Source organism: Parasteatoda tepidariorum, chromosome 3 (assembly GCF_982258835.1).
Source record: "Parasteatoda tepidariorum strain Cologne lab strain chromosome 3, Ptep-v5.0, whole genome shotgun sequence".
In the NCBI taxonomy this organism is placed as follows: Eukaryota; Metazoa; Arthropoda; class Arachnida; order Araneae; family Theridiidae; genus Parasteatoda; species Parasteatoda tepidariorum.
Genome location: NC_141757.1, coordinates 14826176 through 14851606, shown reverse-complemented (window position 1 = coordinate 14851606; position 25431 = coordinate 14826176). Strand labels below are relative to the sequence as shown.

General features: G+C 31.1%; 1 protein-coding gene across 2 annotated transcripts; it reads right to left on the bottom strand.

Annotated features, from left to right (window-relative positions):
• Positions 1 to 3302: 3302 nt before the first annotated feature.
• LOC147812970 (very long chain fatty acid elongase AAEL008004-like) lies at positions 3303 to 25031 on the bottom strand. Of its 2 annotated transcripts, XM_087158843.1 has the most exons (8): positions 24874 to 25031; positions 20509 to 20597; positions 17418 to 17608; positions 12868 to 12948; positions 8825 to 8881; positions 7260 to 7365; positions 4951 to 5087; positions 3303 to 3574 (listed from the first exon to the last, which is right to left on the bottom strand). In XM_087158843.1, exons 2-8 carry the CDS (start codon positions 20579 to 20581, stop codon positions 3401 to 3403), a joined length of 819 nt encoding a protein of 272 aa, XP_087014969.1. In that variant the 5' UTR covers positions 20582 to 20597; positions 24874 to 25031; the 3' UTR covers positions 3303 to 3400. The 2 variants fall into 2 exon arrangements, with proteins under 2 accessions (XP_087014969.1, XP_087014971.1); XM_087158845.1 differs by lacking the exon at positions 12868 to 12948 and having other exon boundaries at positions 24874 to 25012.
• Between the last annotated feature and the right edge of the window lie 400 nt (positions 25032 to 25431).

The following is a 25431-nucleotide window of genomic DNA, read 5'->3' as shown; positions in this document are numbered from 1 at the left end:
TTATTTTATTTTATTTATATAGGTATTTAGCATCAGATCTTAATAAATTCTTTAACCTCTTTAATTAAGAAGCACTGTCCCTTTATCAAAAGTTTCAAGCCAGTACTCAAAACAAATTCAAAAGATTATCATTGTTGTTCCTTTGTCGTTGTTGAGTTATTTGTGTAGATTTGTATTTCGGGAAATCATTCTTTATTCATATAGCCATTACATAATTACTCACCTTATCATTCCAATCCATATATGATAATCAATCATTTAGAACATTTGTGGAAAAATCAGAAACCACCACTAGATGGCATTGTAGATCGTAATTGTCAATTGTGACCGTAACCACCATAAAAGATTCTTGTAATAAGGCATCTACATCTTTTGTACTAGTAGTAGTATTGTCTATTGTCCTGTATTCATCATGTTGATATAATATATTCATTTTTGGTACTTGCACCTCTGACTAGTTGTTTTTCATTTGAGTAGTTTTCCTGAATTTCAAGAAAACGATAAACGATCCACTAATAATAGTTTAACCAATCTTCAGGGTAATTATAAACCCGATCGAAATAATTTGAAGTCGAAGTTTGTCTTTCGACTTCAATTATTTCTATCGGCTTTATAATTATACTGAAGATTGGTTAAACTATTATTAAATACATCTCGTTTTCTTGAAATACAGGTTTCTGATTTTTCCGCAAATCAGAAACCACCACTAGATGGCATCATTAATTCTCAATTGTAACCGTAACCGTCATAAAAGATTCTTGTAAAAAGACATCTACATCTTTTGTAATAGTTGTAGTAGTAGTTTCTATTGTCCTGTATTCATCATGCAGATATAATATATTCGTTTTGGTACTTGCCCCTCTGACTTATTATTTTTCATTTCAGTAGTTTTCCTGTATTTCAAGAAAACGAGATGCATTTAACAGTAGTTCAACCAATCTTTAGTGTAATTATAAACCCGATGGAAATAATTGAAGTCGAAAGACAAAACATTTTCTGCATTCCTTTTTTTCTCTCAAAAGTTCGATAACATTAAAATTTTTATTTCCTCTTTCTTCGGTTCTTACTCTAAACTTCTCATCAAACTTTCTTTTACCTTTCAATTTTGAACTCCAATTCACAGTCGGGAAATAAAAGATATAATTGAGAAACGATTGGTAGATTCACATCCGATTTTAAAGCAAAAAAAATCTATATCAACTTGATTTATTACTTAGTTTTTCCCTATTTCTCTTCATGTTTAGTATCAACATTGCACTAAGTATAGTACTTGGAGGTATTGAAGTGTGACATAGTGTCACGCACCGAATTTTTGATCGCTTTATTATATCGTCCCTGCAGTCACTCTCGTAATTTATACACTTTCCCTTTTTGGTAAGTCCGCGTGACACTCTCCCCTTTTCCTCGAAAGTGCAGCTGCATCGGCGCCTTTGAGGTTTCATGTGCGTTCTCCATTTCTACTTTTTCCTAACCGTAACCACTCTCAATTTTTAAAACACTTTAACTTTTACTTTACTTACGGATTAATTTAATGTATAGTCCCTTAACGTGCTGATGCTAGAGATTTTGTTTTGATGCCGCTAGATGTATGTTCAACTACTGGTCAGAGATGGCCACTGCTGGCTCCCAAACACCACTTCTTCACGAGTATCGCTGTCTTATAATAATAATAATAATAATAATAATAATAATAATAATATATATATATATATATATATATATATATATATATATATATATATATATATATATATATATATATATATATATATATATATATATATATATATATATATATATATATATATTTAAATAGTGGCAACTTAACTTTGAAACTTCCAGAAGGGTGGGCTTGCCCAAATAGGATATGGGAGTGGTGAGGTGGCACTGTTGTTGATGTGTAGATTCATATTGTTTTAAAAACATATTTGTATGTTTTGATAACGAAATAAAACGGAACTATATGCATTCGTGGATGATTACTTAAATACTGAACAGCTATAGTCTTTTCTTAACTTGCAACGGAGTATAAATGGTAGTCTAGAATAGTCTATTCTGGCGAGAAAAAGAAGAATACGAACGGAACTATATGCATTCGCAGATGATTACTTAAATCCAGAACAGCTATGGTCTTTTCTTAACTTGCAACGGAGTAAAAATCGTAGTATAGAATAGTCTACTCTGGCGAGAAAAAAAAAGAATAAGAACAGAACTATATGCATTCGCTGATGATTACTTAAATCTTGAACAGCTATGGTCTTTTCTTAACTTGCAACGGAGTGAAAATCGTAGTCAAGAATAGTCTATTCTGGCGAGAAAAAAAAGAATACGAACGGAACTATATGCATTCGTGTATGATTACTTAAATCCTGAACAGCTATAGTCCTTTCTTAACTTGCAACGGAGTAAAAATCGTAGTCTAGAATAGTCTACTCTGGCGAGAAAAAAAAGAATACGAATGGAACTATATGCATTCGCTGATGATTACTTAAATCCTGAACAGCTATGGTCTCTTCTTAACTTGCAACGGAGTATAAATGGTAGTCTAGAATAGTCTATTCTGGCGAGAAAAAGAAGAATACGAACGGAACTATATGCATTCGCGGATGATTACTTAAATCCTGAACAGCTATGGTCTTTTCTTAACTTGCAACGGAGTAAAAATCGTAGTCTAGAATAATCTATTCTGGCGGGAAAAAAAGAATACAAACGGAGCTACATGCATTCGCGGATGATTACTTAAATCCTGAACAGCTATGGTCTTTTCTTAACTTGCAACGGAGTAAAAATCGTAGTCTAGAATAGTCTATTCTGGCGGAAAAAAAAGAATACAAACGGAGCTACATGCATTCGTGGATGATTACTTAAATCCTGAACAGCTATGGTCCTTTCTTAACTTGCAACGGAGTAAAAATCGTAGTCTAGAATAGTCTATTCTGGCGGAAAAAAAAGAATACAAACGGAGCTACATGCATTCGTGGATGATTACTTAAATCCTGAACAGCTATGGTCTTTTCTTAACTTGCAACGGAGTAAAAATCGTTGTCTAGAATAGTCTATTCTGGCGAGAAAAAAAAGAATACGAATGGAACTATATGCATTCGCGGATGATTACTTAAATCCTGAACAGCAAATTATCTGAATGAACAACAAAAAAAAGAATACGAAATGTTTTTACAACCAGTTTTTAAGCTTTTGAGGTTAAGTAACTGATTTGTAACAGTTGGAAATTTTAACTGAGATTAATCTTGTATAAAGCCATAGTGTTATATGAATCGTTTTGCGATTGAGTTAATTCAAAGTACAATAAATAAATATTTTTATTAATTTCTTTTTATTTCAATTCCAATTTTTTATACACTAAAAAAGAAAGTTGCAATTTGTACCTAGGTGTTATATTTCACTTCGTTTCCTTCTTTTTCATGTATTGATTGATATAGAAAGGCGTAAAAAGACAAAAGAAAACAAGTCCGTGCAGGAATGTTAATATAGCTGTCAAAAATCTCAAATTGCAATTTTCGGGGCGTATTATCATCGCCAATCCAGTCGTTGCCATTATCACTATGAACTGGATCTGGAAGAGAGAAAAAAATTGTAAAATCGGAGCTTTTGGCTTTTAATTCAGCACGGGCGACTTCCTTTACAAAAATGTAAGGTGTTTTGAGGTTCTTTTGGGATGTTAAGGCTGATTTACATTTGATTTGAAGTTGACATCAAAAGTAACTTTTAAAAAATCACCTCTCAAAGTTTATAAACAAGGTGTATAAAGTTGTTTCATTCGCACTTGAGGTTGATCACCTTAGTGATTTTATGAGGTGTAAATGAGGGTGAAATTGAGGTTTATGGACCAGTTTATTTTTCTTGCAAAAGATAACCTCATTTTCTTCCTCATGTGTATTTTTTTTTTGCGTCTGTCAACCTCAAAAATACGTTATTTTTTTGTAAGGGATATAATATTTCTATTAACAATACTTTAAATAAACTACAGAAAGAGCATTTATAAAATAATGTATTATTATCTTTTTAAATAAAAATAAAATAATGAAATTCCTTAAAAAAGAAGTATTTTTCTCTTATAACCACTTTCAACGTTTATAACAGTTATTTTATTTATTTTCTGCATATGTATATTCAACGAAAATTGATTCATATGTAGAGTAGATATAGTACAAGGGCACAAATTTAACTATCGGACTTGAAACCTAATTTAAGATTATTAATTAATGGTAAAACGTAGAGAAATCTTCATTCCTCTAATTAAATATTTTAAACACGATTTTTAATGTGTTATAACTTTCATTATTACCTTAATAATGTATTAAGTCGGGGTTTTGCCGTATATTTTTTTTACACCGGTCAACCTCAATACAACATCAAAAACACCTTATTTTTTCTAAGAATTACATTTTTCTGAGCTTAAACTTTACTCAGTAATTAATCTGATCAAAAGCCGACCAAACTGTGTAGGGGGCAGGGAACTGTCCTTGCATCAGAAAGGTTCTGGGTTTGAATCCCGGGCAAGGCATGGATGTTTCTTTCTCTCTGGGTGTTCTGTGACCTTTCTCCTTTGTGTGCGTGAAAGTGACCCACCCTATAAACGGGTTTGTGGTTGAATGAATGGTGTGGCAGAAATCGAATTCTTGGCCATAGATTGCGCCACTGAAAACAAGAACAATCGCACCCCCTCTGCCTAAACAGGCATAAGACAAAAAAAAATTCTGATCAAAAAGAGCAATTTTAAGAGAAATATGTTGTAAATCCATTAAAAATGTTTTGTTTTAACTACAAATAAAAAATATCCTGAAAAGCAAAACATCGATTGTATACCCACAAAATGCTCGTTTTAAAACAAGTTGAAACAATTATAACGCCTTTTTAATTGAGCGGTATAGCATCTTCTTAAGACTACCAAAAATTAAAAAAACGAAAGAACTGCCGGAAATATCATACCATCTGTACGTTTGTCACGTGTCTTTTCCACCAGATATACTTCTGAACTGAAGGACCAAGGGAAGACAAGAGATAATAAGAGTACATCACAATGTGTGCAAAAGTATTAGTTAATGGTAAAATTGTTGCATATCCTCCTGAAAAATAAAACATTTTCAATGGTAGATTTTAATATTTTTCTTTGTACGCAAAATCTACATTGTCTATCATGAGATTCCTCTGGTCGTATTAATTTATTGCTTCTACACAATAACAGTTTTTCTTGAGCAGAGTACTATAACTACACTGCGGCTTTGAGGAGAACTCCTCCAGACAAAAAGTCTGTTGCTATGGTAACGAGCAAGAGCTCATTTCAAATGGGGGTGCAATGGAGGAATGAAGGTGTCGATTAGTTTACTCACGTTGACCTATGCTAAGATCAAGACAAAACTATTCACCCCACACCCCTATTCGAAGTGACTTTTCCTCGTAACCATGGTACCCGCCACTACGCGAGACTGATGTCTGGAGGAGTTCTCCTGAAAGCTGCGCTGTAGGCCTCTTAGTTTAGAGTTATACTGCTGTGCAATTGAAAAATCAACGTAAGCAGCATAAAATTCGAAATTGAGATTTTTATATATTTGACATCTTTGTATGGTAAACTACATAATACCAAAAAATAAAAAAATTTCAATAGGTTTTATTTTATTAGTCTTTTGAAATTTTGTTTTAGCGTACATTTCGGAATCAATCGTGAAACAATAACGCTGTTTTTTCAATTGCACGGCAATATAGCAGTGATGTTTTGAAATTAAGAAGGTAATGTTGTAATTATGAATATTACAGAATTTTTACAGTTATTTATCATGGCGGGAGCTTTTAATTTTAGCATCGTCTTTAAACACTAGTTACACAATACAATTGTTTTGGTACTTATTTTTTTAACTATAAATTTCAGTTTTTTTTAAAAAAATAATAATAATAATAATGTTTTAAGGTCAAAAAAAATTTTTTTTGTCATTTTCTATTATAAAATTCTATACCCTTATGAGTTATTAAAGTTAACATTGTAATTTATAAGTATAGCATTGGTTTATATAGTATAACATAGTTTTTTCTGAGATGATTTTTATAAAATTACAGAAAAAAAAATGGAAAGAAATGCTTATCGAAAATCAGCATAGGCGATCAGCTTAGGCGTAGCGCACACATTTTTTTTATTATAACTGTTCTTTTATTTTAAATTTTATTCAGATATTTGTATATAAATATAAATACTTTTTATTTTATTTTATTTTATAACCACCGTTGAACAGCTGACCCAATTTTTGGGTTTACGACTACTACTGTTCAACTCCATAGCCTTGTAATTTTGAACCCAATCTAGAAGACAAGGGAACTCCTGGATCGAGTATTGGGAGAAATTTGCCTTCGTGGAGAACTTCTTGATGGAGTTTACCCGCATTAGCGTTATATGGGGAGGAAGACCACGAGAACCTCCCACAGTTAGACTAGCGGCAAGGCGACTCTTACTCATGATCCGTCTACCACTGAGGATATTTCACGTCAGCACTGTGGTCGGTGCAAGCCGGATGCGGAATTCGTATCGACCAGCCCTCGCCGGGATCGAGCCCCGGCTCACCTCATTGAAAGGCAAACGCTCTATCCCATGAGTCATCGTGGCTCAATATAAATACTTTAAAAAAATATGCATATATGCATAAAAATAAACTAAACGAACAGTTTTTTAAAAACAAGAAAAAGTCTGATCCATCTTACACTACATCCATGATGACTAGCATTGCTTCTATGCTCTTTAAATTTAGAAGCTGTCGAAGCCATTATTGTTGAGGTGCACTTGACGTAATTACAAAACTTGCACTTGCACTAGGTCATAAACGATCAGCATAAAAATACAGCATAGAATTTATCACCTTTAAGAAAAAGGACTGAACTCATACGGCAGAAGCGAGTAAATAATTGACAAAAATACATTGGATGGGAAATGTTACATCATCCTCTTTATTCTCCTAACTACTCTCCATTTTGACTGCCTCTAGTGTTTGGTCGTGACGCGTGGATCATTGGTTAATGTTTTAGCACTAATGACAAGAATTTTTGAAAATAAGTAATTTATAAACATGTATGTTGTTTGAACTACTAGGACTAGTTAGGACGAGAGAAGAGTACTGTTTTATTGAATAAATTGCATTTTCATGAATTTATCGAGTCGCCATTAATCACTTAAAAATAATGTATTATACTTTTAAAGCGTATGACGCAAAACATTTAAATTTATTTTTTTAAAAAAAGTAAGTAACTCAACTTACCACAACCATATTTAACGAAATGCCAAGTTGTAATTGGTATAATCGCGTGATGAAATAGATGCAAAAATGTAATTTGAGAATTCTTTTTCCGAAGAACAAAAAATATCTGCAAATCAAGAAAAAAATTTAAAGTTAAGTCATTGTTGTTAAGAACAGTTAAACAAAAAGTCCCAGAAATATTACAGATAAATGTTAAAACATATACACAGAAGAGCCATTGCATTATGACCACCCTCCATCTATAACACTGGGCTCGCCCAGGTATTCATGGTTTCTCGCCCAGGAACAATGTTTTCATGGGGCACATTAGGACCCATAATCCTCATAGAACAATCCCTGACGTCTGTAAGCTACTTGAATATAGTTGCAGACCAGGTTCACCCATTCATGGCAACAGTTCTTCCTGCGGGGGATAGTGTTTACCAACAGGATAATGCACCATGTCATAAGGGTCGAATCGTCGAGGAACATTCCAGTGACTTTCAAGTCATGTCTTGGTTCCAAATTCACCTGACCATAATCCAATAGAGCATTTTTGGTCCTACATGGAAAACCAAATTCGTGCTGCTACGCTACCCACTCACAATGTGAGGGAATTGCAGGACCAGTTGGTGAGCGCTTGGTACCAGATACCTCAGATTACCTATCAGCACCTTGTGGAATCAATGCCACGGCAGATGCTAGCAGTTTTGAGGGCTAAAAGTGGTCCTACATGTTATTAGCAGGGTAGTCATAATGTAATGGCTCTTCGGTGCATGTGCGTGTTTATAATCATCATAATATAATAAACCTCCTTAATATATTACAGCCCCTGGGCGAATTATTAGGCGTACTATAAGATTCTATGTAAAATATTAATCATCAGGTGATGCTAAACAGTTTTATTGTTTGTACGCGACTGAAACCGGTTTGCACTTGTTTACGTTCGTGTATCAATTGGTTAAATTCGACGATATATCATATAAATTCGAAGATAGGATAAATTAGGCGATATATTATATAAACATAGAATATTTGTTATATCAGGTATTATATTAGTATATTATAATAATTAGACGAAATTATTAGACGCTCTGTAGTTTTTTTAATAATTATATGCTTTCCACGAGTTTATATGCAATACTTTTGTATTTAAACATACCTGTAATGGGTTTTTATTTAGGAGATTTCTCATGTACTTCCTATGTATATTTATTTTCAGCGTATTGTATTACAATTTTAATCAATCGATACACGAACGTAAACAAGTGCAAACCGGTTACATCCGCGTAAGAACAATAAAGCTGTATAGTATCACCTGGTAATTAAGAGTTTATATAGAATCGTATAGTGCGTCACAAATTTGGCCAAGGACTGTATATTAAAAATTTAAAAAGTAAACAAGAACAACAAAAAAAAGAAATACTAGAAATGTTTACTATAAATAGAGTTTTTTTTAGGAAAAATGCAGTATCTTTACGTGTAAGCTTAGTAAAAATACAAACAAGAAAAACACAAAAATAAAAAACTTCAGTTTCATGAGACACAAGACAATTTCAAACAATATATTTTGACAAATTACTTACTGTGTCTAGAAATTCAATGAATTTTGATATATAGTAGACGTAAAAGGCTTCAAGCATCTAAAAAATGATAATAAGATTTTAATGGTAAATTAAATATCTCATGCAGTTTCTTTATATGTAAAGTTGAAATATACGAAATGCAGGCTTTGTCCACAATGCCTGGACTTTTGTATACAATAACCGAATATCGGGCAAATGTTAACTGATAGATGGAACACACATCTGTAAACTACTTTCCCACAAGAACGTATACTTAATTACTCAAATACTGAGCCAATATATACAATGCAGTAATGAATTATCTGAAATCCTCTGCTTACAGACATATGTGAAAAAAGAAAATTTAAACTTCTAAAATTAATTATCAAACATTTAAGAGAAGCGCATCAAACTTTGCTGTAGTTTTAAAAATCAACATGTGGATAAAAGATATAAATGTCAACTGGGAGAAGTCAGATAAATTGGAATAAAACTTCTGGAAGAAACACATATTAATAAATGTTCCATTCCGGTTAGAATCATTTCTTTTTATTTTTACAAGTGTGCGTTTTAAAAGGTTTTCAAAAAAATTTAAAATAATTTTAATAAAAAACTATAAGTTATTTTAACCGATCAAAAAATTATAGGGGAGAGTCGGGTAGCCCCGCTTACTTAAGGAGTATTGCTTATATTTCTGTATATAATATTGAGTAATAATCAACATTTTTGTATGTTTCTATTGTTTTATCATCTAATTAAATAATGCAAAAAGAATAAACCGAAAAAAGAATAGTTTTACTTAAATAGAAATTTAAAAAAACATGTTTTTCAGCTCTTTTCAAAATGTGTCGGGTAGCCCCGCTCAGTTACAAAAATTATGTTTTATGACTATTTTTTCAGGTGTAAATGAAAGCGACCAATGTATTGACAATAGGTAAACCTCGTTTATCTTTTTTATCACAAAATTATTTTATTTATTACATATTTATATACTTTTAGTGAATTATATCATTTAATAACAATCATTTAATAACAACAATATTTGTTGTTAAAAATGCATATAACATTCAAATTTGAAGCAATAAAATAATAATCTCTGCAACCGTACATTTATCGACGAAAGAAAATTGGTCGTTGATACCCGACATTTATGTGAGCGGGGCTACCCGAAATCCAATTTTTTTGTAAATTTGTAATTACTCGAACAATTTTTCACACATTGGCTTCTTTCTTTGTGCAAATTAAACTTAAGACTACATACTTTAATGCTGTATGTATAGAAAAAATTATTATTTTAGTATTAAAATGAAGTTTAATCGAAACATTCAACCAATTTTTCTTAATTTCATGACTACTGTATTCAACATATTTTCAAAACTATTGTTTACCACGTTAACAGCTGCATAAATGCTTGAAACTTTGAAAATAAACTTTTTTTAATGTAACAATTAATGTCCGATGGCCCATTGACTTGAAAAAATATTCTATACATATGAAATTGACAGTGGGCGGGGCAACCCGACTCTCCCCTACTTGGATCTCAAATTTTCATCGCGTATCTTGCAGCTTTGAAGCTCAAAGAGAAAATTTGTTTTATTTTTAAAATCAGCTTACTAAATGGAGTTTAAACCAGTTTGGAACAATTTTCCAGGCACTGAACTAAAAACAAGCCTAGTTGATATGTGTTTCAACACAGCTATTCGGGGCATTTTTCTACTAGATTATATTTTTTTTTAAAAAAAAAGAAAATCAACGAAAAAGTTGTGATAGCCTTATGACGATCACTGGTCACTCATTGGTCAAATGCTTTTTCTTTCTAGATTGACTCCGTCAAACGACACAACATTTTAAATCATGGGTCGCAAAACCTGTCTCAATGGATGTTTGTCATCGGATTGATTTTCATATCCTGCCTATGTACGTGTTTCAAGACGTCACGAAATACTTTTCCTTCTTCAGCATTCATATTTATATTAAAATCACCCTCAACCCAGTAATTATACTTTAATAATAAAAAGAATATAAACATACTTTAAATTATTATTATGTAAAATACATTAAAAATGCCTGCTAGTGAAAATAAAAAGAAAAACAGCAACGGTTGCCCTAGCAACGCATGCAATAACGACGCATGCGCACTGTTTACTTTTACTCTTGAACACAGTTGAAAAGTGTGTGGACGCCATCAAATCCCACCCAAGACCCATTTTGCCAATGGCTAAAATCAGAATTTTTTGAGTGAGCATATGTGTCGTAACTACCACTATAAATATTAAATACCAATTCACTAGTATATAAGACATGTTAACTTGATTCTATCATGAGGTACCTTTTGATAGATGAAGGTTGACATAGTCTAAACTTAATTCCCCACATTGGTGACCCGGACGTGATAAGAAATTGTCAATATTGATTGCTGAATCCACATTAAAACAGTTGATTTGCTTAAAATATATATATATATATATATATATATATATATATATATATATATATATATATATATATATATATACTGCTCCAAAAAAAAAAGAAATCTGGTGAAGTAAATAAAGTCTCCCGGTTAATAAATAATTATGAGCGAAATGCTAGAAGAAAAATAATAATAGCGAAAAGCTATAAAAAATGATGGGAAAAAATAGCGAAAAAGCTATAAAAAAATAGCGAGCGAAATGCTTGGAAGAAAAAAATAAAATATAATGAGCAAAAATTGAAGTTAATAAATAAACAGCATTAATCAACTAGTGGTATCTGTTCATCGAATTCTATCACAGATAAAATTCTGGAAGGGGAGTAATGTGGCGTAACTACCACTATAAATATTAAATACCAATTCACTAGTATATAAGACATGTTAACTTGATTCTATCATGAGGTACCTTTTGATAGATGAAGGTTGATATAGTCTAAACTTAATTCCCCACATTGGTGACCCGGACGTGATAAGAAATTGTCAATATTGATTGATGAATCCACATTAAAACAGTTGATTTGCTTAAAAAAAATATATATATACTGCTCCAAAAAAAAAAAGAAATCCGGTGAAGTAAATAAAGTCTCCCGGTTAATAAATAATAATGAGCGAAATGCTAGAAAAAAATAATAATAGCGAAAAGCTATAAAAAAATGATGGGAAAAAATAGCGAAAAAGCTATAAAAAAAAAATAAAAAATAAAAAAATAACGAGCGAAATGCTTGGAAGAAAAAAAATAAAATATAATGAGCAAAAATTGAAGTTAATAAATAAACAGCATTAATCAACTAGTGGTATCTGTTCATCGAATTCTATCACATATAAAATTCTGGAAGGGGAGTAATGTGGCGTAACTACCACTATAAATATTAAATACCAATTCACTAGTATATAAGACATGTTAACTTGATTCTATCATGAGGTACCTTTTGATAGATGAAGGTTGGCATAGTCTAAACTTAATTCCCCACATTGGTGACCCGGACGTGATAAGAAATTGTCAATATTGATTGATGAATCCACATTAAAACAGTTGATTTGCTTAAATATATATATATATATATATATATATATATATATATATATATATATATATATATATATATATATATATATATATATATATACTGCTCCAAAAAAAAAGAAATCCGGTGAAGTAAATAAAGACTCCCGGTTAATAAATAAGAATGAGCGAAATGCTAGAAAAAAAATAATAATAGCGAAAAGCTATAAAAAAATGATAGGAAAAAATAGCGAAAAAGCTATAAAAAAAATAAAAAATAAAAAAATAACGAGCGAAATGCTTGGAAGAAAAAAATAAAATACAATGAGCAAAAATTGAAGTTAATAAATAAACAGCATTAATCAACTAGTGGTATCTGTTCATCGAATTCTATCACAGATAAAATTCTGGAAGGGGAGTAATGTGGCGTAACTACCGCTATAAATATTAAATACCAATTCACTAGTATATAAGACATGTTAACTTGATTCTATCATGAGGTACCTTTTGATAGATGAAGGTTGACATAATCTAAACTTAATTCCCCACACATTTCTTGAGTTTCTAAAATATATTAAAATCACCAACTTTGACGGCAGCATCATCATTCGAAAAATCCATAGGTTCGCATATCCAGTTGAATTTGTTAAACCAGCCGTAAGCAGCAAACTGCAAGAAAAATTTCATAAATTAAGAAGTGTTCCATACACTAATATAAATTGCTAAATAAAATAAGACGTTTTCACTGCACAAAAAAAAAATGAAACGCCGTGAATAACTTTTGATCTAGTGATTGGATTTCCATCTATTTGGACTCAATGTTTCGAGAACCTCAAGCGATACAAATATGCTAACTAGTTAGAGCAGACGACATTTTAAATTGCGAAATCAGACACAGAACGTATCCTAATAGTGGCTTACTTGACCGATTTCGCTCAAATTTTGTATTTCGCCACACAAAAATGAATTCTTTAAAATGATTTAAAAATATAAGTATTTTGTTATAGAAAAATGTTTCTACTATTATTATGTAACATAATTAAAAATAATAAATAATTATTAAAATTATTTTTTTTGTGAAATTATCTTTAAGTAAACGAATTTAATAACTTCGTAGAAATTTTTTTCAATTCACTTAAAATGTTCGGGACTTTTCCGTGAGCAAGCAAATAATCGCCAAGTAATGTAGAATTGCGCCAAATTTCTTACTACCACATGGGAAATGTTAGCTTGGTGCCACGCAGGGCTAGTTCACTCCGCTCTTAGAGCTGAAGCTACGATTTCCCTCCTCATGACATCACTGTGCACACAGATCTCGGCTATCGCAGGCAAAGATATTATGATAACTTTGCATCTTTCTCTTTGTAAAAATAAGTTAGACTTTTTCTGGTTATTAGCTTTCAAACTTTACGTAATTAACACATTATTTCCGTTCATAAACATAGTTCAAAAAAACTATATCATTATATTAAAAAAAATACCATTTTAAACTTACAAAAATGTTTTACTAGTTGACGAAAATGACACTATAAATACTTTATTTTAAAAAGTTCAGTTTTAACTTAAATTATTAAAAGAAGTGAAAGCATATATCGACACTTTTTTTATCTACATATTCTTTTATAACAATAAGTTGAGTTAAATTTAGAATCCCTGATTTTAAAATATGCCGTTAATAGCAATTTGTTCATACTTAATCATTAGGAAACATCAACTTTAAACGCTAATTACTGAAACAAAATAATAATTTAGGTTCATAATGACATTAGAAATTTTACAATTGTTTATGGATATTTAAATTTACGATGATATAATTTATAGATATTTAAATTTAAGAGAATATAATTTTTAAAAAAAATCATAAATATTTAGAATAACTGCATTAAAAAATATGTTATGAAATTAGGAGAATTCCAACTATATACTATATATTTTATTTATACTTTTTATTTACATTTTAATTTTCTTTGACTTTATCCATTTTTTAATTTTTTTCTCCTGCCTTTCTTTTTGAAGTAACGAGGCGGTTTCTATTTAGATAGTGAATTTTTATATAAGTTCTTAACGACAGAACAAGCGTATTGCTGTTTTATATTAACTGTGTCATTTCGGAATCCATTCTTTACATAGTTGTTCATTTACTTTAGGGAATACGCTTAAAATTATATTTTTTCCTTTCGTTTTTGTGTCAGAATTTTTTCAAGATGCAATCGCGCAAACTGGCATTTCGATAATAATTTTTAATTCTTGAAAATACACTGCAAAAACTAAGGAAAATCATTATAGAAAATAACAAATGTCTTTGAATATCTTGCAAAAAGAAATGCTCCATTATTAGTTAAAACTAGTAAGGCCGAAAGCTCCGTTCTTGAAGTAAAAGTGCGAGCTTTGCGCCAAAGTGACGTCACTAGAGGAAATCGGAGGATTGGCGCGGCGAGAGCTGCTTCAAAGGAGTGAACCAGCCCACGTGCTCTATTGTAAGAATTCTTTTGCGATAAAACTGTTTTGCTTACAATTCATTAATATTTGTTTACAGTTGAACTTGTTTTGCTTACTATTAATAAATATTTGTTTATAGTTGAAGAGCTTTAGACTTTTATTCCGTTGACTGTTTTGTCATTTGCTTCTTTTTGCGACTTGGCTAGATCTGGTTCACAATTGCCAACATTTGTGACAGACTTATGGAAAAGTACCAAATGCTCTGTCGATACGATAATATGTGGTCGCAAGTTTGGAATCTAAAATTTACATTAAAGGTACTAAGTTTACGACTTCTTTGCTGACCAAACAAACATTAGGAACATTATATTTCCAAGATTGCGAACAATATTTTTAGATTTTATTTCAAAAATGTTTTTAAAGGCGAATATTTTTTTTTAAATCAGCGCATGCGTTTACCTTTTTGATAAGGCACACACTTCGAAGTTCACAAACTTCGGTGTCATTTAAAGCTTAAACATTTCTTTTTGCATGAGAATAAGTAGCCTTTAAAAATTATTGAACATGTGTTTCTCTTCAAGTTCTTTTTCTTTTCAGTTATTTTTAGTTGATACACTTTTTGGCCAGATACCATGAATATTGTCATGTATGTTTCCTTAATCAGTATTGTTTTCATAGATTCCAAACAGATACTGTCCCTGGTCAAATTATTAGACGCACTATAAAATTCTATGTAAAATCTTAATTATTAGGTGATACTATACAGCTTAATTGTTTTTATGTGTCTGAAACCGGTTTGCACTTGTTTATGTCAGTGTTTCAACTGGTTAAATTAGATGATATATAATATAAACTCTACGATAAGATAAATTAGATGATATACAATATTATATAAATATAGAATATATATTATATCAAGCACTATATTAGTATATTATAATAATTATATCAATTTACTAGACGCACTGTAGTTTTTTAATAATTATATGATTTGCACGAGTTTATGGACAATGCTTTAATAATGAAACATACATGTAATGGGTTTTTATTCAGGAGATTCTTTCATATACTTATATACTTCCTATGAGTATTTATTTTTAACGTATTGCATTACAATGTTAACCAATTGATACAGGACGGTAAACAAATGCAAACCGGTTTCATCCGAGTAAAAATAATAAAGCTGTACAGTATCACCTGATAATTATGATTTTACATAGAATCTTATAGTGCGTCTTATAATATTGCCAAGGGTTGTATATTTTCTACATAACTTTAATTCTATTAATAGTATGTAAGTTTAAATTTCTAAAAGGAAATTGTATAAATAGTACTATGTATAAAGTCAAACTTGCCATATTTATCACCAAATAGGGTAAGAGACATAAAATTTTACAAGACGAAATTTCAGAAAGGTAAATAATTCTAAAAAAGTATGAAAATTCTTATTTCCTTTAGGATAAAATTGTAGAAAGCTGAAATATCCATTTGAATAAATAAACAAATAAATATATTTTAATTATTGCTGATAACAGTCTTGACAAAATAAAAATGCACACAACTGTAAAATTACTGAAACCACATAACATTCCAACATCAAATTTTCAAATATACAGCTTACAAAATAAATTTATTGCATTTTTTTTCCTCAACAGTTTCTCTAACACTACAGGAAATCCAATGGTATGCCTGCAATTGAAGTAGTATGGGTACCTTGATCCTTATAGGTTGTTGAAACGTGGCATTTGTTTACATTAGCAACTGCTCTTTCCATTCTATTTCGATTAAGCCAAGCCCACCAAGTACCAGTTGTCTTAAGTGTCACACTTAAATTTCTTTAACAAAGATTCTTTCACAAAGATTTCATTTCTTTCACTGAATATTTCTTACTTAACACAAAGACAGGTACGAAACCATGCAGAACGTAAACAAACTAATTATGCATCGAAGTTGCCAGGTACACAGAACATATGTCACGGTTACAATAAAATGCATAGCCAAAAAACAAATCTTATTTAAGTAAGAAACGTAGAGGAGAAATAATTATATTTTGACAAATTCGATGTGCCGATCAGATTGCGCTGACGTCAGAAGTCACGTGTGTCTTCTTCTTAAAGTGCAAGTACCAAATTATGTAATTTAAAAATCCATCAACTAATCCTTATGTTGTTTAAAAAGCAGCGAGATAAAATTTAAAAGAGCCGCGATGGCTCAGGAGATGGAGCGTCCGACTTCCAATGAGGTGAACCAGGGTTCGATCCCGGCGATGGCTGGTCGATACGAAATCTGCATCCGACTTGCACCGACCACAGTGCTGACGTGAAATATCCTCAGTGGTAGACAGATAATGGATGAGAGTCCCCTTACCATCAGGCTGACCGTGGGAGATTTTCGTGATCTTCCTCTCCATGTAACGTAAATTCGGGTTAGTTCCATCGAAAAAGTCCTCCACGAAGGCAAACTTCTACCAATACTTGATCGAGAAATTCCCTTGTCTTCTGAATCGGGTTCAAAATTATAAGGCTACGGAGTTGAACATTAGTAGTCTTAAACCCAAAAATTGGATCGGCTGTTCAACGACGGTTATAAAATATATAAAATAAAATAAAATGTTGTTTAAAAGAAATATGCCAAAATATCTTTCAGACAGTGACAAAATGACACTGAATTAAAAATAAAATAAAGACCAATTTACTCACCCTATAAAACATCCATCCACTTAAAGCTACAAGAACAATGTTGTAAAGAAGCATCGGTGTTCTTAAATCATATGGATTCCTGTTTTTCATCATCTTAGGTCCAATTATTTTGATATAAATAAGGAAAATGATAACACCTGCGTATGTTTTGTATGGTGAATCCATCAAAGGATAAGAAATTACTCGTGGATCTAAAAATCACAAAGTTGGTTTTACGCTTAAGAAATTTAAATATTAGACTTTTATTAAATTTTCTATAATCATAAATAAGCTTTAACGCATTGAGCTCACCTCGTTTTCTTAATTAAATCCGCGTCCGGCCATACGCGCTGTTTATAAGTGCTAGTATTGTGATATAGCAAATCGTAGCACACCACTGACAGATTAACATAAAAATTAAAGTATTTGTAATAAATAAAAATCAATTAAATTTTTAATAAATTTTCAGTAATTACTTAATATGTATGAAACGTTTTTTAGTTTTATCTTAATTTTTACACACTTAATAATTAATTTTTAGTTTTATACTAATTTTGTTACCGATGAGCAGCGTGGCATTTAATAATTTACTCTATAAGCGTCGCTGAACAGCAGACCCAATTTTTGGGTTTACGACAACTAATGTTCAACTCCGTAGCCTTGTAATTTTGAACCCAAAACAGAAGACAAGGGAACTCCTGGATCAAGTGTTAGGAGAAATGTCGCCTTCGTGGAGGACTTTTGATGAAACTAACCCGCATTTACGCTACTTGAAGAGAAAGACCACTAAAACCTCCCACGGTTAGAATGACGGCATGGGAACTCTAAGCCATGATCTGTCTACCACTGAGGATATTTCACGTCAGCATTGTGGTCGGTGCAAGCCGGATGCGGAATTCGAGGCATTCATTATATTGAAAAATAACGTAACTTTAAACAATAGTGTTTTTAATATAATAGTATCTATTATACAGTGTCTCATATAATACTAGGACCCCCTATCGCTTGCTAGATTGCATCGCAATTTACGCTCGCTTAATTAACGAATTTTTACCTTGCTTCGTATATATATCGCGTTATTCGTTTTTAAAGTAAATTTCTAAAACTTGGTAACATATACATCCTGTGAAACTTTTGATTCATATATATTTTTGTGCTCTTCGGGTTCGGCTGTCTTCAATCCTTTGTTGCCAACGCGAAAAAGAAATTTTATCAGTTTTTTTGAAGTTATACTTCTTATGCGACTTCCAACAAGGTTGCGTTAAACGTTTAACGCTAAATTTTTATTGGCCGGGAAATCACGTGGTAGGATCCAGTTTTCCCTCATTCATTTCCATATTGTATTGGTTATCAGTAGCATAAAAATAATAAAAAAAGTATTGTTTTTCTATAAATATTTTTTTTAGTTTGTTTTCATACACATATAATTTAATAGGATAGTATTTTTTTTATTTTCAAATTTAGTGGATAACAATTTTAAAAAATGAGTGAAGACAATCCCACGGACAATACGACGGATTTAGGGTTATATCAATCTCTTGTGAATATCAATTGATTGTTAGGTTTTCTCTTCTGAAATTACATTATGACGCATTCACATACATTATTAATACAAATACATTTTCCATGGCGAGACGATAAGGCAACTACAAGCACTTCCACTGGTTCAAGAGGTCCACGAGGGAAAAATGCACAATATTACCGTGATTACAGAGCACGGAAGCGAGCGGATCAGGAAAATGAGTCGTTGAATAGAACTAGTGATCCTTCTACGACTGCTGATTCTTCTACAATTAACGTTGCAGGTTGCGAAGTTTAACTTCTTCCGCGTGGAGGGACTCCATGCCCTATTCTTTTTTTCTATTAAAAAAAACATAATGCGCATTTCTGTTTTATAGAATGAGAATAAGACAGAGAGATAGTAACACTAATTTAAAGTTTGGTGAAGTAAATAGAGTGGCCTGCCGGGATTGCTTTATATCTTTTTATATATTGCTGCTCGCGTTGGTCGAGATCCCATGACTGTTAGCAGAATATGGAATAGATAGGTTCATGACGGTCATATGGAACGGCATGCAGGATCTCAGTAGCGCCCCATCACTAACAGCCGAAAAGACAGACCTGTTGTCTAAATGGCCTTAAGGGATCGTACAGCTACGTCACGAACTCTGAGTCAATAAATGGGGTGGGGTCATTTGCAAGACAACAAGTGTCTGCAGGAACAGTTCGTCGACGTTTGCTGCAGCATTGACTGCCAGCATGGCGACCATATCTTCGGCTACCCTTGACGCTGCATCACAGGCAGGAGCGCCTCCTATCAACCTCGAATCTGGACGCAGAAATGGCATGACGTCGCCTTTCAGGCAAATCCAGGTTCTGTATACAGCATCATGTTGGCAGCCTCAGTGTTTGGCGACATCGTGGAGAACGCCCATTGGCAGCTTGCATTCGACATCGTCTTACCGGCCCATCACCTGGAATAATGTTATAGGGTACCATTGTATACACGTCTCTATCACCCCTTGGTCGCATTGCCGACACTTTGAACAGCAGCCGTTACATTTCTGATGTGTTAGGGCCAGTTGCTCTCTGCCTTATCTTTGAGGCCTCCACAACGCTACGTTTCAGCAGGGCAATGCACGACAGCATGTTGCCTGCACTGTTTTCACCTTCCTTGACACAGAACATGTTTGCCTGTTGCTCTGACCAGCACGTTCTCCTGATCTTTCACCAAATGAAATCGTCTGATCAATGGTTGCCGAACGACTGGCGTGCCACCACTCGTCAGTCACTAAGGTCGATGAATTGTGGCATAATAATGAAGCTGTATAAAATGCTGAACCCGTCCATGCTATCCAATCTCTGTTCGACTAAATCCCCAGAAGAATAACTGCTATTATTGCTGCCAAGGTAGGCTGCTCTGAGTACTGATTCCTCAAGATCTATACATCCAAATATCCTGAAAATTTAATCACTCGTTTTTCCAACTATAATGTATGTGCCCAATAAATAACATCCTGTCATTTGCAATCCTTCGTGGTGTAGCAATTTTAATGGCCAGTAGTGTATATGTGTGTGTATATATTATATAGAAAGGTAAACTGGAACTTACCTCCATATTTTAGGACATAATCTACATCCACCGTAATATTATGAGAATGAGAATCCATTATCTCGGTGGCCATTTTACAGTTATTCAATCTGTAATAAATGCATTATAAAATATATTTTGATTTAATAATTTTCTATAAGCAAATATATAGTCTTTTATTTTTTTAGGATACAAGCAAATTTGCAGGGGAACGGTCGAAAATACCGGACGTCGCAACGATAATAAAACTTGCAGCGCTTCAATTCCAAACTGCCTCTCAAACAGCAGCATTTTTCCTGAAGCAGGCATAATTTATTTCAGAAATTGGAAATCGAGAATAAATTGTTGCCTTTCTACTAGAAAAAAAAGTATTTTAAATCATTTTAACGCTTCAAGTTTGGCACACTTGTGTTAATATTTTTTTACATCATCCATTCAACTTTCTCCATTAATTGAGATATTTGTTTTCTTCAATTGTTAGCTACGAATTTTACTAAATTTAGATTATAAAAAATGCCAGATTAGAAAGTTAAGTGAAATTGCCCTTACATTGAAAACAAGAAATATCGATAGCACTTTATTAAAAATAAAAAAAAAGTGTCGCAGTAAGGAGTCAGCTTGGAATTGAAAAAAAGAGCTGCACGCTTTGTAATCTTGCTACAGAATCCTAAAGTTTTCTCTTTTTTTATTCCTAAGCAGATATTTTAATAAATTACTTAAATTTTTATATGAATGATAAATAGGCCCTTTAGTTCAATAAGGTAAATGATATTAAATATAAAAAAATTAGTAAAATTTAATCAAATTAAAAAAAAAAAACATTTTGATATCTAATCGGCTTTCAAAACCCTATTTTCATTAAGTTTAAGTTTCATAATATATTTGACAAGTTAAATAATTTGTTTCCAGTAAAAGATTTTAACATAAATAAAAGATATAAATCTAATAAAATTCTTGGTAGGACAATTTTTAATTATAGAAAAAATAGTTCTTTATTACATATTATAGTTCATTATTAGCAAAAATTTAGAGAAAATGAATATATCTGATTATGAATGTCACTGTGTCGGAGAGAAATATTTTGAATTTGTTGATAAATATCATAAATATATTACTACAGGTAATTTAAATATTATAAAAAATTTGAAACTAATAAATTTCAATGTTAAAAGATCCAAAATATAGACCCATTCTATCAGTAAAATTCTAAAATGTTTTCTTAATGATCTCAATAATTTTTGTCTAAAGATCTCAATTTGATTCTCTTTACCTTCTATTGTTTGTTAATAGAATGAAAATGTGCTGTTCATTACTAATTAAAAAACCTTTTTTTAAATAATGAAGGAATTTAAAAACCTTTTTTAATAACAGTAACAATTCATCAAATTTTTCTGAAACTGATATAGCAATTAAGCAACTTCAAAAAAAAAAATTATTACCCCCATATACAAGATCAAGGGCGCCGGCAGCGGGGTGCACTTGCACCCCCCTGTTTTTTTTTTAAAAACAATTAAAGCGATACAGAAAAATAATTTTGTTATAAAAAAAATATTTTTTAAATTTTTTTATTCAAAAACAAACAATTAAATAATTGATACATAACAATTAAAAAATTGTTTAATCGAACAAGAATTGTAATCGTCTTGTTTGCTGTCCAAATCTGCTTATAACTTTTTAAATGAATTCTGAGTCATCTTTGATTCTTTTCTTATGCACACTGAGCATGCACTAACTTAGCAGATATCTAAGCTATATTTCTAAATTTCATTTAATAAAATATAAATTCTCAACTCAGACTCAGTTTCACGACAGCCCAAAGAGAGCCAAGGCCTACTGTGCCCATCTCAGTTTTCTAGACCTTGGGCTCCAGGATGCAGGAGCAGATGTTCCGTTTAGGTGGTCAGCCGAACGCGAAACTCCCAGTGTTTAGTTCCCAAGCATGCTTGGTACTCATTTATCGACCCACTGAAGGGATGAAAGGCTGAGTCAACCTTGCCCGGTCCGAGGATCGAACCCAGGACCTGTGGCACGGGAGTGCGAAGCGCTTCAACTCAGCCATCGGGCGTCTAAAATATAAATAATATTATGTTTTCTATTTATTATATAGTTTAACAAAGGTGTATAACACAAACTGATTTCTCACAACTGTAAAACTTCATCAACGCAATAAATACCAATCTTAAGCGTGCACAAACACGTTAGTATACGAAACTACTGTTTGTAGTTATTTGTGTTTCAAAATCAGTAGCTATGCCAGCGCTATCAGTACAGTTTCTCGTGGCAAAATTTGCAAGTACAATAAATTCGTACTTTTTTTTAAATATCTTCTATACGATGAAGAAATATATCTTGAAAAAAAATTAACAAATGAAAGTATATGTAATAACAAACCAAAATGCAATAACAGAACATTTGAATATTTTTTTTTTTGGTGGGTTGCATCACCTTTTACATTATTCTGCCGGCGCCCTTGTACAAGGTTAACATTAACTATGCAATCTACCGTAAATTCTATTTTGGACTTTTAAATAAGGAATTAATGAATTGTAAACATTTTAAGTTTAGTAATTTAAATAACAATATTATCATTAAAAAAATTTGTTTTCGTTTAGAGGTTAAAAATTTAAAATTAATTCCATATTTAATAATAACAATAACAGCAACAATTCAACAATTTTTTTTCTAAAACTGATCGAGCATTTAAGCATTCACAAAAAAAAAAAAACTTTTATTACCCCCGTATAAAAAGCTAACAATAATTACGCAATCTCTTGATTTTCAAGATTTCTTTTCCTTTTGATGTCATTTTGAGTTACTACTATGATTATAAACGTATCCTTAATTGCATCTCTGATTATTGGGAAATTCTAATTATATATGTCTTTTTAATAATTTTCCTTACAATGGAAAACATTTTTTTGTTCAAATAGATAGAATACAACAGGAATCTAATTTTTCGTCGCATCTAGCTTGCATATTTTTTCACTTTAATGAGAGAGAAAATAAATTATACTCTTAATATTAAATATGTTTTTAGATTTATTTATGATTTAATTAACCTTAATTTTCAAATTTATACAATTTTGTTAAATAATCTTTACCCCGAAGAAATAATCCCATTTTGTAATCGTGAAGATAATATTATTTTTACTATTTTGGATTGAAGTAATAAAAAAGAGGAAAATATATACACTGTAGACTTATTAGATAAAAGAAATGAATTATTAAATTTAATATAAATTAACTAATTGCATGAAATTCTAATGTTTCTATAAACATTCATTCAAGTACTATTTTTAATCAAATAAAGAGAATTAAAATAATTTGCAATAAGTGTAACATATCGACAAACTCTTCAAAAATTTATTTAAAGGCAATGGATATCCAACTATTGTAATTAAATTCTATATAAAATCATTGAGTTATTTGTGAGTTGTAATTATTAATGAATTCATTAACACAAAAAATTGCTATCTAAATTGATATTTTTCCCATGTGCAAATTCAATTCGGACAAATCCGTTGTTAAAAATTTTCAAATATTTAATAAAGGATTTTTTGAATAAATGTTGAACGTTAATAATTTCTTCAAATTTAGAATGTTGTAACCTTTTATTAGTCATGTTTTTACTTTTATTAGTCACTAACTTCGAATTTTCCAGTGTAATATAATTGCCTTGCGCAAATCCAGCTTCGGGCTGATCCAAGGTAACAGACAAATCAAATACGTTTCTCTACTTCAGTAAAAACGAGCTGCAAAATATATCCCTCTATTCCCTATTTACGTTCTAATTTCATAGTTTGGAATCTGGTTTTTCATATTTTATAATCTAGTTACGAATATATTTTTATCAAGTATTCAGTAAGTAAATGGATGTCTGACCTCGCTACTTGCTTTATTTATCAAATTTTGAGTTATATTCTGTAGTTTTCTTTAATGTTTGTTTTATTTTGTATTTTTTGCTTCATATGTTTTATTCCATTTCGATTTTTTTTGGTGCACTTCACACTATTATAATGATATATTTTGCTTTGGCTATATTAATGCTATATTAGAAAGCATACTAATTTACGTGTGAGTCGACCACAAATTACATCTTTTTGTTCGAAATTGTATTTTTTTTCAGAGGACAATAAATTTGGTAAATAATTACCTAATTCTACTCTTATCACAAATCATTTTTATGCATAAATGATATATTCTATAATGAAAATAAATAAATGCAAATACATTTTTTTTCATTATATCCCAGTCAATTTTTTATAAGAATCTTAACAATGTAACTCATATTGTCACGCTTGTCACATTAAGAAAGGGTTTAAACAGATATAATTGCATTTTTGCACAAGAAATAACGTCGAACATTGAAAATAAAAATCTAAATACCTTTCTGAATGCTTGTCCTAGCAAATATTGTTCTTTCTATTGAAAAAAAGATAACTTTCGACTGTTTTCAAGTAGGCCTTCACTGTTTCTTCAGTACATCGCTATTCTATTTTTACAAGTAAATGCTCGGATCCAAGCATTTCCGCCATAATTATGGCATCATAATCTTTAAGGTCATGCGCTTGATAAATATCAGCCCATCGTATAACAGAGGAAATAATTAATTTGAAAGGGAGAATGATTAAATACCTTAACAGAAGTAGTGATAGAAATCTAAAACTGACTTTGACTAACTAATTGATCGAAATGTAATACAAGTCCTCAGCTTGGAAAAATAATGTGTGTGTATTTCAGTAAATTTACAAATACTATTTTACAGTTTTTAAAGATAATTATAAGCAAAATATTTGACTTAACTAATTATTACTTTTATGCAAGAGCTAAAATATTCATATATATATATATATATATATATATATATATATATATATATATATATATATATATATATATATATATATATATATATATATATATATATATATATATATATATATA

Bases quoted from the DNA above. Each gene is read 5' to 3' on its own strand.
- LOC147812970 (XM_087158843.1), bottom strand. From the start codon at position 20,581: ATGGCCACCGAGATAATGGATTCTCATTCTCATAATATTACGGTGGAT. The intron at 12,949-17,417 runs GTGAGTAAATTG...TTTTTCTTGCAG, and splicing joins GTGGATGGATGTTTTATAGG to TTTGCTGCTTACGGCTGGTT. The intron at 8,882-12,867 runs GTTGGTGATTTT...ATCATTTTTTAG, and splicing joins ATGATGATGCTGCCGTCAAA to ATGCTTGAAGCCTTTTACGT.